Source organism: Chanos chanos, chromosome 2, assembly GCF_902362185.1.
Source record: "Chanos chanos chromosome 2, fChaCha1.1, whole genome shotgun sequence".
Taxonomy (NCBI): domain Eukaryota; kingdom Metazoa; phylum Chordata; class Actinopteri; order Gonorynchiformes; family Chanidae; genus Chanos; species Chanos chanos.
The window spans coordinates 17,876,768-17,888,873 of NC_044496.1; the positions used below are offsets into that span (position 1 = coordinate 17,876,768).

Genomic DNA, 12,106 nt, shown 5'->3' on the forward strand with positions numbered 1-12,106 from the left:
CAATGATACAGTGCTGCTGACAACTGTCTGCTTCTCAAACTTCATTCTGTGAGGGACTTTCAGCCTTGGACACAAATGTCCCATTTGTATATGCAGTCACACACTCTGATGACCCATAACACATCAATTTGATTTACAAAAGATATTTTAATCTTTATACAATATCAGTTCACACTGATACGATATGTTACAGAATAAACAAAAACCAAGGAAGACATGTTAAAAAGCAAGTGTTCATAGGAGACAGAAGCCGGATAAAATTGTTAAGACTTCAGTATGTATATGGGAGGTTGAGTGCTTTCACTGTTACACTGTAAAATATGTGCCTGTGCATGCATATTCAAATCCTGAAAAGTGAAGTCAGTAACCTAAACAACTAGATCAGGAGCGTGTGGGGTTTTTTTTTTCAGACACAACCATAACAGTCAATGAAACTCAAGCAGTCAAGACTTCCCAAACATCAAACAAACAAACAGAAGAATCATTCGTGGATTAGCAGTAAGTATCAAGTGCTTCAGTGATATCTGGAGTGGCGTAGTTACCCTCGGAGAATACAGTGGTTCAGTATTTGAATTTCCTAAGGGCAGGTCTACTCACAGAGCTCCTATCCAGTGAGAGCAGACAGATCAAACAGCTATGTCCACCCTATCTAAGACACACAGCCAATGCAATCTCACGCTCTGCTCAGAGTGGATAGGACAGTCTCTGTGAAGCAGCTTCAGTGGTTTTGGTTTTTTTTTCTCTAGGTGAGCAGGCCTGTTTTTCAGAGAACCATACACAGGCAGCAAACAGTGCAAGGACACAAAACAAAAACAAATACTGTTGCAGCGGCTTTGTAAACAATACGTAGTCATGTAACACTCAAAAGAGTTATAAACAAGAGAAAAAAAGAATTAGAAAAGACAAAACATATACTGTAATAACATTAAAATGATAAAAAAAAAAAACATGTATAACACATTAAATCAATCTCTTACCAGCACAGGTTAGCATGCTTTTAAGTGGTTCATATGGTTTTGTGGGTAATAGGTGCTTCAATTTCTTTTGTTGAGTATAAAAATATAACGCCATCTTTAAATGTATTTAAGTGTGTAGTAATATACAGGGCCCAGCACAGGCAGAGCTGGCTGCTGCTTCAATAAGCACTTTGTCAGGGATCCAACCCCCCACCCTAACTATGACCCCCCCCCCCTCACCCAGGGCTAGCAGGACAGCCCAAGACTTCTGAATATGGAATGTACAAGTGATTCAATGTCAAACGGAATTAACATTCATGGCCTTAAAAGACACTTAAAGCAGAGCACTGCAGTTACATTAGCTGACATTTGCTTTGGTCTCTCTCTTTAAAGTGGAATAAGGCTGAAGTGGGTGGCTACAGCCTACATAGTATTGCACTCAACAGAGAACTCATCGGCGTTCTCTTCACAAAACCTCAACAGTGTATTTCACTGCCACAAACTCTCACTGTTTTAATAATAAAACTGTCATGAAGCTTGAGTAAAAACAGCTACGCTCCTAAGACTCAAGTGAATAATGTGCATTATGCCAATGACCTTTAAGTTAGAGCTTTTAGTTTCCTCAGAAGTCAAGCGAAGCCCATTCAGACTGAAACCTTCATGATGAGTGATGGAAGTCCTACATTCCCTCTGTCCTTCAGTCTGTATTATGGGATGTACAATCCCACTGTGGCTTTACAATGCCAAACTGTTTCAGTGGAAGACATGGAATATTCAACCAGCTATTTCCTTCATTGTATTTCTAACTGGTCAAGTGCTACAGCTTAGGAAATTAAGTTATGTTAAATAAAGACTGACGACAATGTAAATGTCATTGCAATGGAATATTACAGTAAGAAAGTGCCTTCCTCATTTTTTGGTAGAAAATGAGGCTTTGAGATTTTGGGTGAAATGAAGGGGGAGGGAGATCTGCAGATTTGGTCAAAAGGTTGAGGAGTGGGGGGCAGTGCTAGGGGTCATTTGGCAAGGGTGTGGGGGGGGGGGGGGGGCTGTGGAACTGTAGAGAGTCTCCTCTCCTCCCTTTCTTTTCTAGGCTCCATTGAATATATACCTGAAGCACTTTGATGTCCAAAGCTCTCAGCAGCAGCCTGCAGAACAGCTTGCCCAAGACCAGGGATACCAGAGTCTCACACACACACACACACATACACACACTCACAAAGATACAAGCAGAGCTCAGACACACACACACACACACACACACACAGTGAGAGTGGCTGGTTAGAGGAGTGTGCATCGGAAGAAGCTGGTCTTCTTTGAGCGGTTCTCTGTGATCTTGACTGGTCCTCCCCCACCAGATGGATTACTTTCATTCTACAGAAGAGAAAATACACAGGGATCTCCCTTCATATCTAGACCTTAATCAACATGAAACAGAACCTCAATTAACCATTTTCACAAGTTGACCAGACATGAACCGGAAGTAGAGCATTTTAAGTCATTTCAGAAGGGCACCACAAAAATCACATGTGGTTTTTATGACAACCTGTGGTGCATAAATATATACATCATGGGCTTTCAACTTTATTACTTATGACTTCATTCAGCCAATGGGGACTCAGAGACAGAACTTACCATTTTCCTGTTCAGTCTGGTCATGATGTCTCTGGCAAGAGTGAAGAAGGCCTGAAGCACAAAAAAACCCCAGCAAAAATTACCGCATATCAGTCTACCGTGCTTGAGAGAAAACATATCAGACAAACTCGGCATATAGGTCAAGTAGCACACGTTAGCAATGCACAGCTAAAGGTCTGAAAACAGCACATCAGGCAACTACACTAATCATAAATTTACACAAAGACAGAAAACTCAGAGTAGCACCAAATTATCAACATTCCTTTCCTACCTCTTCCACGTTTGTGCTGGATTTTGCACTTGTCTCCAAAAACTTGATTCCATAATCAATGGCTAACTGTGCAAAATAAGATAAATATATTCAGTTAGACAAAAACAAGCAAACAAAACAATAGTAAATATGCAATGCTTCATTTCAAATACTGTGAGATTTGGAGACATTATTGTGCCATTCTAAATGTGAACAAACTGACAGACCTTTTCTCCCTTCTCTCGTGACACTTGTCTCTTATCGTTCATGTCACATTTGTTGCCCAGAATCATCCGTTCCACATCAGAGGACGCATGCTTTTCAGAGCGAGAGAGATGGAGAAAGAAAGAGAGCAATGACACATCAGCTGTCGGAGCCATACAACTGGCAGTACACACACACACAGACGACTGACTGGGTCAGATAACCAGGGTACGCTCAAAGTGAAATACAGCACCTTCACAATACTTACAAACAGAAATAAAACAGAAATAAAATCTAAGTGCCAACGCAGAACAGATGAACACTTCAATATAAATGAGTTATACGTTTATTTTAAAACCTTTTCCTCAAATAGTTATGTTTCATAGTCATGTCTTATGGTTATGTTTAATAGTTATGTCTCATAGTTAGGTTTAATTGTTAACAGGTGGTCTCATTCCTGGTAACTGTTCAGAGAATGCCTGTTAAACTAGCGTTAATGCCAATAAACTCAAGCCACCTCAGAGATGTCTCATACCTCCTCTATGTTTCTGATCCAGTTCTTAATGTTGTCAAAGGACTTCTCATTAGTGATGTCATACACCAACATTATACCCTATGGGAGCAAGAGAGTGAGAGAAAAAAAATATATAATAAAAGCAATGTCACAAAGGTGAAGATGAAATGACATGGTTGAGATGGAAATAGCTGTTTGCTTATTCCACATAACTGCAGTTTTGTGGATGACCATATGTTTTGAAGATAATGACACAGTGAAAACTGCTCCCTGCATGATTATTGACATCCTGTCTTCACATTATGATAAACAGTTGTCAGAGGTAGAAAGGTTTCAATGATGTGTTTGGAGCAAGCTGAGAAGAAGAAGTCCTTTATTTGTCACACACACACACTGAACAGTGAGCAGTGAAATGCAGCCTCCGCATCTAACCCATCCGAACACCACACATGCTGGGAGCAGTGGGCAGTCCCTGTCGCCAGGGACCAACTCCAGCTTTTTGCCAGTGCCCTGGTCAAGGTCACTGACAGGAGTACGAATCCTAGCATGCATGTATTTGTGGTGGGAGGAAACCAGGGAAACCCTCGCAAACATGGGGAGAACATGCAAACTCCACACAGAAAGGAGTTTGCAGCCAGGATTCGAACCCAGTGCTAACCACTGTGCCACCGTGAAGCCCCAGGCTATACACACATAGAGAGATGGATGAACTCCTCCAACATATTCAGGGAATGGGAACCAATAAAAAAGGCGTGGGGTATACTGGAACTGTAGATCAGTTGTCTCTGGCTATCTCAGGAGAATAACTCAGCCAGCACCACTGGTCACAGTTACGCTGAATTATCTACTGTAACTCGTAGTGCACTCATACAGTGTTATCTCATGTTCAAATTGCAGAACTAACAGAATGGGCTTAAGAGAAAATACTGTGAATTGCTGTATTTTTTTTTGTCTTGTTCTAATGCGAAAGAATAAAGCTTTTTTTTCAGATGTACGCAGTTTAAAAACAATGGGGATGCTCAGTCACATTGTGTCATTCTAATAAACCAGCAGGTAAAGTGCTTTGACACCTACCATGGCCCCTCTGTAGTAAGCAGTGGTAATGGTTCTAAACCTCTCCTGTCCCGCTGTGTCCCTGAATGTTGATAGAAAACACATTAACTCACATACACTTACCAAACTGCTTCTCACAAAGCAAAGGTATCTCTGGCTCGTGTGTTTCGGCATTTCTTACCAAATCTGGAGTTTAATTTTCTTCCCATCCAGCTCAATAGTTCTGATTTTGAAGTCAATCCCTGAAATGATAGTAAATAACATCATGATACCTTATTCAACAGCGAACGGGTTGTTTAATTCACATCTTATAATTTCTGGATTATACAACACTATTTGCATGTCCTGAATCGTGTTGGGTATAAAATGAGAACTGTTCTTATCTTTGGGCCAGACTAATTTCATATCTGTTTAGAATGTTACAGTTCATGTGTCAGTAAAAACAAGAACACAACAGCCAAACAGCCCAGGATTTAGTAGAACAAAGTGGAGTAGGTGACACAGAAACATGTTAAAAACTTGAGGAGGTGTGACGGTCGCTGCATGTCCCTGAGGTGTGGGGACCAATCCTGTGTACCCATCCCCATTAACTCCTGGTCAGGATATGTAACAGGACATGAGACAGCAACAGTATCCACGGCAATGAGGGAAGTCTGTGCCATAGTAAGGATGAAAGGTCAACGACCTTACTCTCTTTCCGTTTCCAGCCGGGATATGACATATTGCATTAACACGCAGGGACACTCCCTACAACCACTCACAAAAAAAACACATCTGCCATCTTACTATCACACACCTATGGGAGACATGACACGGCAGTGAGTAGAGTGGATGTGCATAAGAAACAGACCACCCATGTAGAGAAAAAGGCATCTACGAATTACCTCTGTGAGCGTACCAATGGCAGTGTTTATGAAAGTAAAGACACCATGACAAAGAACAGCACAACAAACGTTTTTGTCAAAGAAACACCGATAACCAAGCAAAGAAGTCTAGAAACATATTTGACTCACATAGACTCACGGTATTAATGGTATTACTACGTAATACAGTTGTAACACTGGAGTAAGTTTCATCTTGCTCATGACAAGACAAAATACAAATAAATCAACTGTTTTATGCCTTGGCAACAGAGTAAGAATGTTAGGAAAGTTATTTCCACTTTCCAACGGAATTTCCGTAAGTTCAGAATATGCTTACATAAGAAGTTCTCTTGTCATATGAAAGACGCGAACACTTTGATAAGGAAATTCCCTATTCTCTCACCATAGCCTGTTTCATTACATAAGCAAGGGGATTCCTTCCTCACTCACTCACTCCACTGAGGTGACAATGGACTTGCTAGTTGACGAGCAACTACACAATAAACTCTGTTTGCTCACTTAGCAAGGAGGGTCCCCTTATCTGGCTAGTTTCACCAACATATTTAGACTTTTCCAAACCGTTATAACCACAAACAAATAAACTATTTATTAACTCATGCAACCTACTTAAATATGTAAAACGATCATTGCTGAGAAATAATCAGTTCTCAAAATGCAGTGTGACAGTTTTTCTTGAAAATGTTTTTTTTTTTTTCACCCACCATGTGATACGAAAGCGAGATGTCGAGGACGCTAGCCAGCTAACTTAGCCATGTGAATACGGATTTAGGTCTGTTTTGATGTGAGCTGTAGATGACAGGTTTGTCTCAGGTCAAGACTATTAATGACAATAAATACCCAGATGATATACAACATATCTTTACCCAATGGAATATATATTGTTGGAAAATGCCCCATAAGAGCTAACGTTAGATTACAATAATGTATACTTGGGATGCTGTAAAATGGAAGGCCTCTTCCTGTTAACTCACGTCTTTACCGTTACATATTTGCTTTGGGATTACAGACATAATGCACCGTTAATGCACGTTATGAAACACATTTTCTGGATCATACTTTTTTTCCAAGCAACGTAAACAACAACAAAAAAAAACACGGACTGACCTATTGTTGAAATAAAGGTGGTGTTGAACGCGTCTTCACTGAATCGGAAGAGTAGACATGTCTTGCCAACGCCACTATCTCCGATGAGTAAGAGTTTAAAGAGGTAATCGTATGTTTTCGCCATATTCACCTCTGATGTGTGGCTACCCCGTTTGGTTAGGTAGCTAGATAACGGTATTTAACGGCACATACAAATGTAACCAGACTGGTCTGCTCCACTTCTTAGAGAGGAAGAGATAGGGCGTGTGTGTGTGCTGACGACATCGCGAGACATTGGGAGAAGAGAAGTCTACCGAGCGCATATTTCTGAGCAGCTGAGAGCGCTACCGGTGTTTAAGAAACGTTGACTGAAAACATACTGTCGGTACTGAGCTAAACAAATGAACAGTACGCTTGTAATGGCTGATGCGTCGTAGAAAAAATTATAAAACAACATAATAACCCAATAAAAACGGAATAAAAGAGTTATATTGCAAAACCAGCACTTTGATTTCAGTGTAAGCATAAAACACTATCAGCCTCACTGTGTAACAATACCAGAGTATGTTGTCTGAAGCTTTATTTTCACAGTTGGAAACAAAAAATTAATATCAAAAATAACAGAAGAGGTACACTTAATCACACATTTGAAAATTAGGTTTGGGGTAAAGGCCTCACTCCCTGGTGCTGCCTAGACCGCCACGTGATATACTATAATTGCTTCTACATAGGCCTAGAAATACATTTTACTAAATCTTACATAACTTCTTATACAGTGTTTTTAAAACAGAGCTATTTCAGTGGTCCCCCGTGGTGCATAAGACAGTGTCTCTTGTTTCATGTTGTTGACATTTGTTACGTGCAACACAATGCAAATCTTCCTCTTGTTTAATAATATGGACACCATGTACACCGCACTTTAATACAGTACAATGTTATACAATAAGACGGGCATGTGCAATAATAAGATACTGTAAATCTCTGTTTCACACGTAACAGATAGGAGTACCTTTCCTGTCAATGCACAGACACTTTACTATCACTATTTATTAATGTTCCATACTACTCTTCATATTCTATACATCACACATTTTGTATTTATTCTTGTTGTCTTTAATTCTTATTGTATGTCGTCACAGCACTGACACCGTGGAGCAATTGTAACTTCGTTGTCCTGAACAATGACAATAAAGCTCTCCTATGTCTTATGTCTTATTTTCTTTTAGAATCTGGCAGTATTTTCCACCATTTATGACTCTGCAAAGGAAAATGATCAAAGGAAAATTAGAAAAGTTCAACTGTATTTCACTCTCATATTACAGTAGTGACTGAGTTATCACTATGAATGCAGTAGGATCAAGTATTGTTTTGTCTCTCACCTTCTTTCCACCTTCCTCTAAATGCGGTGACTGGAACTCATCCACACTTGCATATGTGTCACTGGCTGATGCTGCAATGAGCTCATAGGTGTTGTTGGGAGATTCAGTTAGGTGTTCATATGTGTTGCTATGCTGATGTTCAGTTAGGTGTTCATATGTGTTGGTTTGTTGATGTTCAGTTAGATGTTCATATGTGTTGGTTTGTTGGTGTTCAGTTAGATGTTCATATGTGTTGGGGTGTTGGTGTTCCGTGAGATGTTCGTATGTGTTGCTGTGTCTGTGTTCAGTTAGGTACTCATACATGTTTCTTTGGTCTGGAGTGAGAGGTGCAAGACAGGTGTGAATGGGCTTGTGTACAAGGCTATATGTATGCTCCCCCTGCCGGTTGGACAGCTCAGAAACCTTGCCTGGATCCACCTGATTTTGTGGTGGTTCAGGGCTGGTCTGTACAGTAGATAGCACAGATGAGGCCTGATAGAGTGGATTGGGCTTTAAGGTGCTGGTGTTGGATTGGACAGAGCTGTAGGCTTTATGTTGGCCCTGTGCCTTTAGCTTCATTAGAAAATAAGTGCAGGAGGGTGATTTGGGTGGAACAATGGGACGGTTTTGGTTAGTGGAGGGTGAGGGGGTAAGGGAGCTGAAACCCTCACTCCTCCAGGAATAATTGTTCCTTTTTGGGTCGGCTTGCTCATTTGGGCCTTCCATCAACCCTGTCCTACCTAGTTTTTTCAGCTCTGCGAGCAATGGTCCATTCGGTGGAAGGTAGGCACTGAAGGAGTTCCGCAAAGACACATTTTTTTTCGGCAACGCTGGCCTCTCCTGTCAATACAAGTTTATCCCCTGAAAATCCTGCACTGAGTTACCTCTATATGCATAAAGAATACTCTATATACGTAAATAATAATACGAATCACATGAGCAGCTTTATCAGAGTTAGAGCAAAGAGATATTTATTGCATCCTCTTTCAACTATGTCTTTCAGTTGTTATTTCAGTTACCTGAACGAGCGCATGGCTGCCAACAGATGCGGAGGAGGTGAGTCTACGGCTACTTTTGGGGGGCAGGTTCGGTGCCACTCCTTCTATGACATCACCACGCTGATCCCACAGACTACACAGAGCCTGAACACTCACACAAGATCTCATACTGGACTTATTCTGAACCACATCATACAGCTCATCTGAAGAGGTCTGAGAGAATACACATGAACTTACCCCAAAATGCTTTCTCATTTGACAAATTGAACTTCACAACATTTCGTTGCACAGTGATTGACTTAATCAAAATATCTACATCCAAACAACTAAGATGACCACTTTTTACCCATAATTAGATCAGGAATACCAGGAATGGGCAGAAGACCAAGATATACTCACAATAATATCTGATTACAATTATCTACCTTCTTTAGATATAGCTGCTGTTGTAATTGTCAGAATAAATTAAAACTACCTCAGTGGTGGTTGAAGCAAGGTACTCTCCAAATGGTTGGATGGGTGTGGTTTTAAAGTGCTCAATCAAGTCTATGAGGTTACGGTGGGCAGTGAAGTCACCAGAGACCACAAGCAGGCCCTCCTTGTTCTGGTTAATGACAAAGTGCCGACAGCGGTCTTTCCCTCTAAATAAGATTGGTTTGCTTAGTGTACAGACTTAGAACAACAGGAAAAAACAGCTTCAACTCAGATAGTTGTGCTGAACTGCAACAACTATTACTACTCCTTTTCTCTAGTGTGCAAAAAGGCATATTATACTGCGATCTGCATGTTATGCTAAAGGCCTATCCAGTTATTCTGTTTTGAGTTCATGCAGAACAGCAGAGATCAGACTCAGGTGTGTGTGGCACATGTAGGATAAATCATATTATTTTGATATTCTGAAATACTTCTGTATGACATTTCTCAACATAATAGTCAAATATTTTAAAATGAGTACATGAAACATACATTAGCTAAACACATACCGGTAAGAGAGGATGTAGCCAATGGCCTTGGCACTGAGTCGGATCAGGAAACAGCCCAGAGTCTTATCTCTCAGAATGTCCTCAGCATCCCTGAAAACAGCACCGGATACCAAAGCCTAACAATTATATCACAGACATATCTCCACCTCCATATATCATATACTGAAATTTAACTACAGCAAAATCAACACATTGGTCTTGTCATATTTTTTTTTTATTGTTTTAATCTCAGCATGAAAAAAATTTGGGTTAATATGAAGAAAAAAGTTCAGTCTGTAGAATATCACATCGAGAACATTTGCAAGAAATCTGCATGAAATGAAAATCAGATCTATGATTTTCATAACATAGTACATTGCCTGTTAAGCTGAACACTGAGTGGTCCTGTCATAATAAACATTTTTGTTTATAATGTAGCTAAGTCCCTGTATGGGGCAAAAATAAAAATAAAGTATGGAACTGACTTACAAAAAATAAGGCATCTGTTTGCAGGGATCTCTTTGAGGTCATTCAACATTATGTTAACAGTATATACTCACATAATAAAATTTTCCTATTTAACATTTACCCAGACAAATTAAGTAAGTATAACTATAATAAATGTGTCGATGCAAATTAATTCCATGGATTCTGCACAACACAAAATATTCAGACCAATGGTGCTCAAATTTTAACAGAAACTTTAGGTTATTAAAACTGAAACAATGATGAGTGTAGATCGATATAACCACCCCTGAAGTTAATTCAATGCTGGATAATTCAGTGTGGTAATGACTCACTGAATCATTTTTGAACAACATAGCTTACTTAAAAAAATTTAAACTGAACTAGAATATTTCAATGTGCTCTTACTGTCTAGAGATAAATCCCTGAAACCAGGAGGGGAAGTTTCCTTCACACAGAATGAGTGCAGCCTGAGTCTCCATAAACCACTTCAGGATCAGATCTTTCAGTCCACCCTCTGATCTATCCATCCGAAGCTCTCTCTCCCCTTCACCTGAACCATCCATCTGCAATTCTCCCAGTCTGTCCGATCCTTTCATCAGGTCCATAGATGTGTGTGTCTGCTCCATTATTACTACCTCCCACACATTGCATCTGCACAATCAGCACCAAATGCTCTCTGAAACACACATACAATTGAATATACTCCCAAACAGAACTACAGTAGTTTCTTCAACTTAAGTGCGACACTACATTAACTAATGCGCACAGTTCAGGATACACCCCTCTGGACACATACTAGCCTACTTCCAAACACAGATAAAGCACTACATTGTCACTTCATAATTATCCTACTGTTTCAGGAAGCTTAGCACCTTATTTGACTATTTTCCATACGACGTCAGCTTTAATGTGGTCGTGTGAATAGAACTGTTGTTCGCCTTTATCAATCTATGGTCAATTTAAGCTCTGACTAGTTCGGACTGATTTTACTGCGCTATCACTGCTCTTCCAGATCGACAGCAAGCTTGTGTAAATGTCACATTGCGTTAAACATATAACCTAAACCAGGAACTATGATGAATGATCTAATCTACCCTTGTGTTTTGTACTGTTGTTTTAGCAAAAGGCGATACAATACAACACAAGACTACCCACAACCAGACATGCCTGCCCATACTTGTTCTGTATCTATTTTGTTTAACTGTGATCCACTAACGCCGACATTTTCCACGCTCCCTGTTTATAACCACCAGATGGCAGACCTTGTCAAAATAGTGCTTCTACTATGTCTTGTTGTGAGATTTGTTTTGACTACATTATAATTATGTTCACAGTAGTAACTTGATTTCAAGTATTACAATTTTCTTTTCTTTTCTTTTTTTGATGAGAGTCAATTTTAAAGTTGTTGAATAAATTAACCCCCCACCCCATCCCCCAAGCATTCTCTTCAACGTTAAAGTGCTCTTACACTGAACACAGATCCCTACTGGTTTTCTCTCAGAGAGCAACAGTGAACCTTTGAACACGAAGGAGTCAAACCTTCGATTACTGTTACATGTCATTGCGATGAAGGGTCAAAAGCCCCTCTGTCAAACAGAAAAGATTTTAGGGTAGCGTCTTAGCGCTGACTATTTGAATGGCAGACCGTTTATGTTCGGTCAGCCTTCGGGTCAACAGGTGGGGTCTGCTTTTAGACTGAGATACCGGAGCGCTTGCTGGAGTTTGTTTTTTCACCTCAAGA

At 40.1% G+C, this 12,106-nt stretch overlaps 2 protein-coding genes across 2 annotated transcripts; both read right to left on the reverse strand.

Annotated features, from left to right (window-relative positions):
* Positions 1-2,209: 2,209 nt before the first annotated feature.
* On the reverse strand, positions 2,210-6,834 carry rab8b (RAB8B, member RAS oncogene family). Its single transcript, XM_030766776.1, has 8 exons — positions 6,601-6,834; positions 4,794-4,854; positions 4,634-4,694; positions 3,581-3,658; positions 3,069-3,158; positions 2,863-2,928; positions 2,592-2,642; positions 2,210-2,330 (listed from the first exon to the last, which is right to left on the reverse strand). Exons 1-8 carry the CDS (start codon positions 6,722-6,724, stop codon positions 2,238-2,240), a joined length of 624 nt encoding a protein of 207 aa, XP_030622636.1. The 5' UTR covers positions 6,725-6,834; the 3' UTR covers positions 2,210-2,237.
* A 1,839-nt stretch (positions 6,835-8,673) lies between these two features.
* On the reverse strand, positions 8,674-11,073 carry sh2d7 (SH2 domain containing 7). Its single transcript, XM_030765134.1, has 5 exons — positions 10,771-11,073; positions 9,919-10,008; positions 9,411-9,576; positions 8,957-9,148; positions 8,674-8,727 (listed from the first exon to the last, which is right to left on the reverse strand). The coding sequence occupies exons 1-5, from the start codon at positions 10,989-10,991 to the stop codon at positions 8,674-8,676; spliced, it is 723 nt and encodes a 240-aa protein (XP_030620994.1). The 5' UTR covers positions 10,992-11,073.
* Positions 11,074-12,106: the final 1,033 nt, after the last annotated feature.

Excerpts from the sequence above, each read along its gene's own strand:
- rab8b (XM_030766776.1), bottom strand. The coding sequence starts at position 6,724 with ATGGCGAAAACATACGATTACCTCTTTAAACTCTTACTCATCGGAGAT. Across the intron at positions 4,855-6,600 it reads CACCTTTATTTCAACAATAG|GGATTGACTTCAAAATCAGA; the intron begins GTCAGTCCGTGT and ends CTATCATTTCAG. Across the intron at positions 3,159-3,580 it reads GGATCAGAAACATAGAGGAG|CATGCGTCCTCTGATGTGGA; the intron begins GTATGAGACATC and ends CGCTCTGAAAAG.
- sh2d7 (XM_030765134.1), bottom strand. The coding sequence starts at position 10,991 with ATGGAGCAGACACACACATCTATGGACCTGATGAAAGGATCGGACAGA. Across the intron at positions 9,149-9,410 it reads TTGCTTCAACCACCACTGAG|ACCTCTTCAGATGAGCTGTA; the intron begins GTAGTTTTAATT and ends GTATTCTCTCAG. Across the intron at positions 8,728-8,956 it reads GCAGCCATGCGCTCGTTCAG|TGCCTACCTTCCACCGAATG; the intron begins GTAACTGAAATA and ends GAACTCCTTCAG.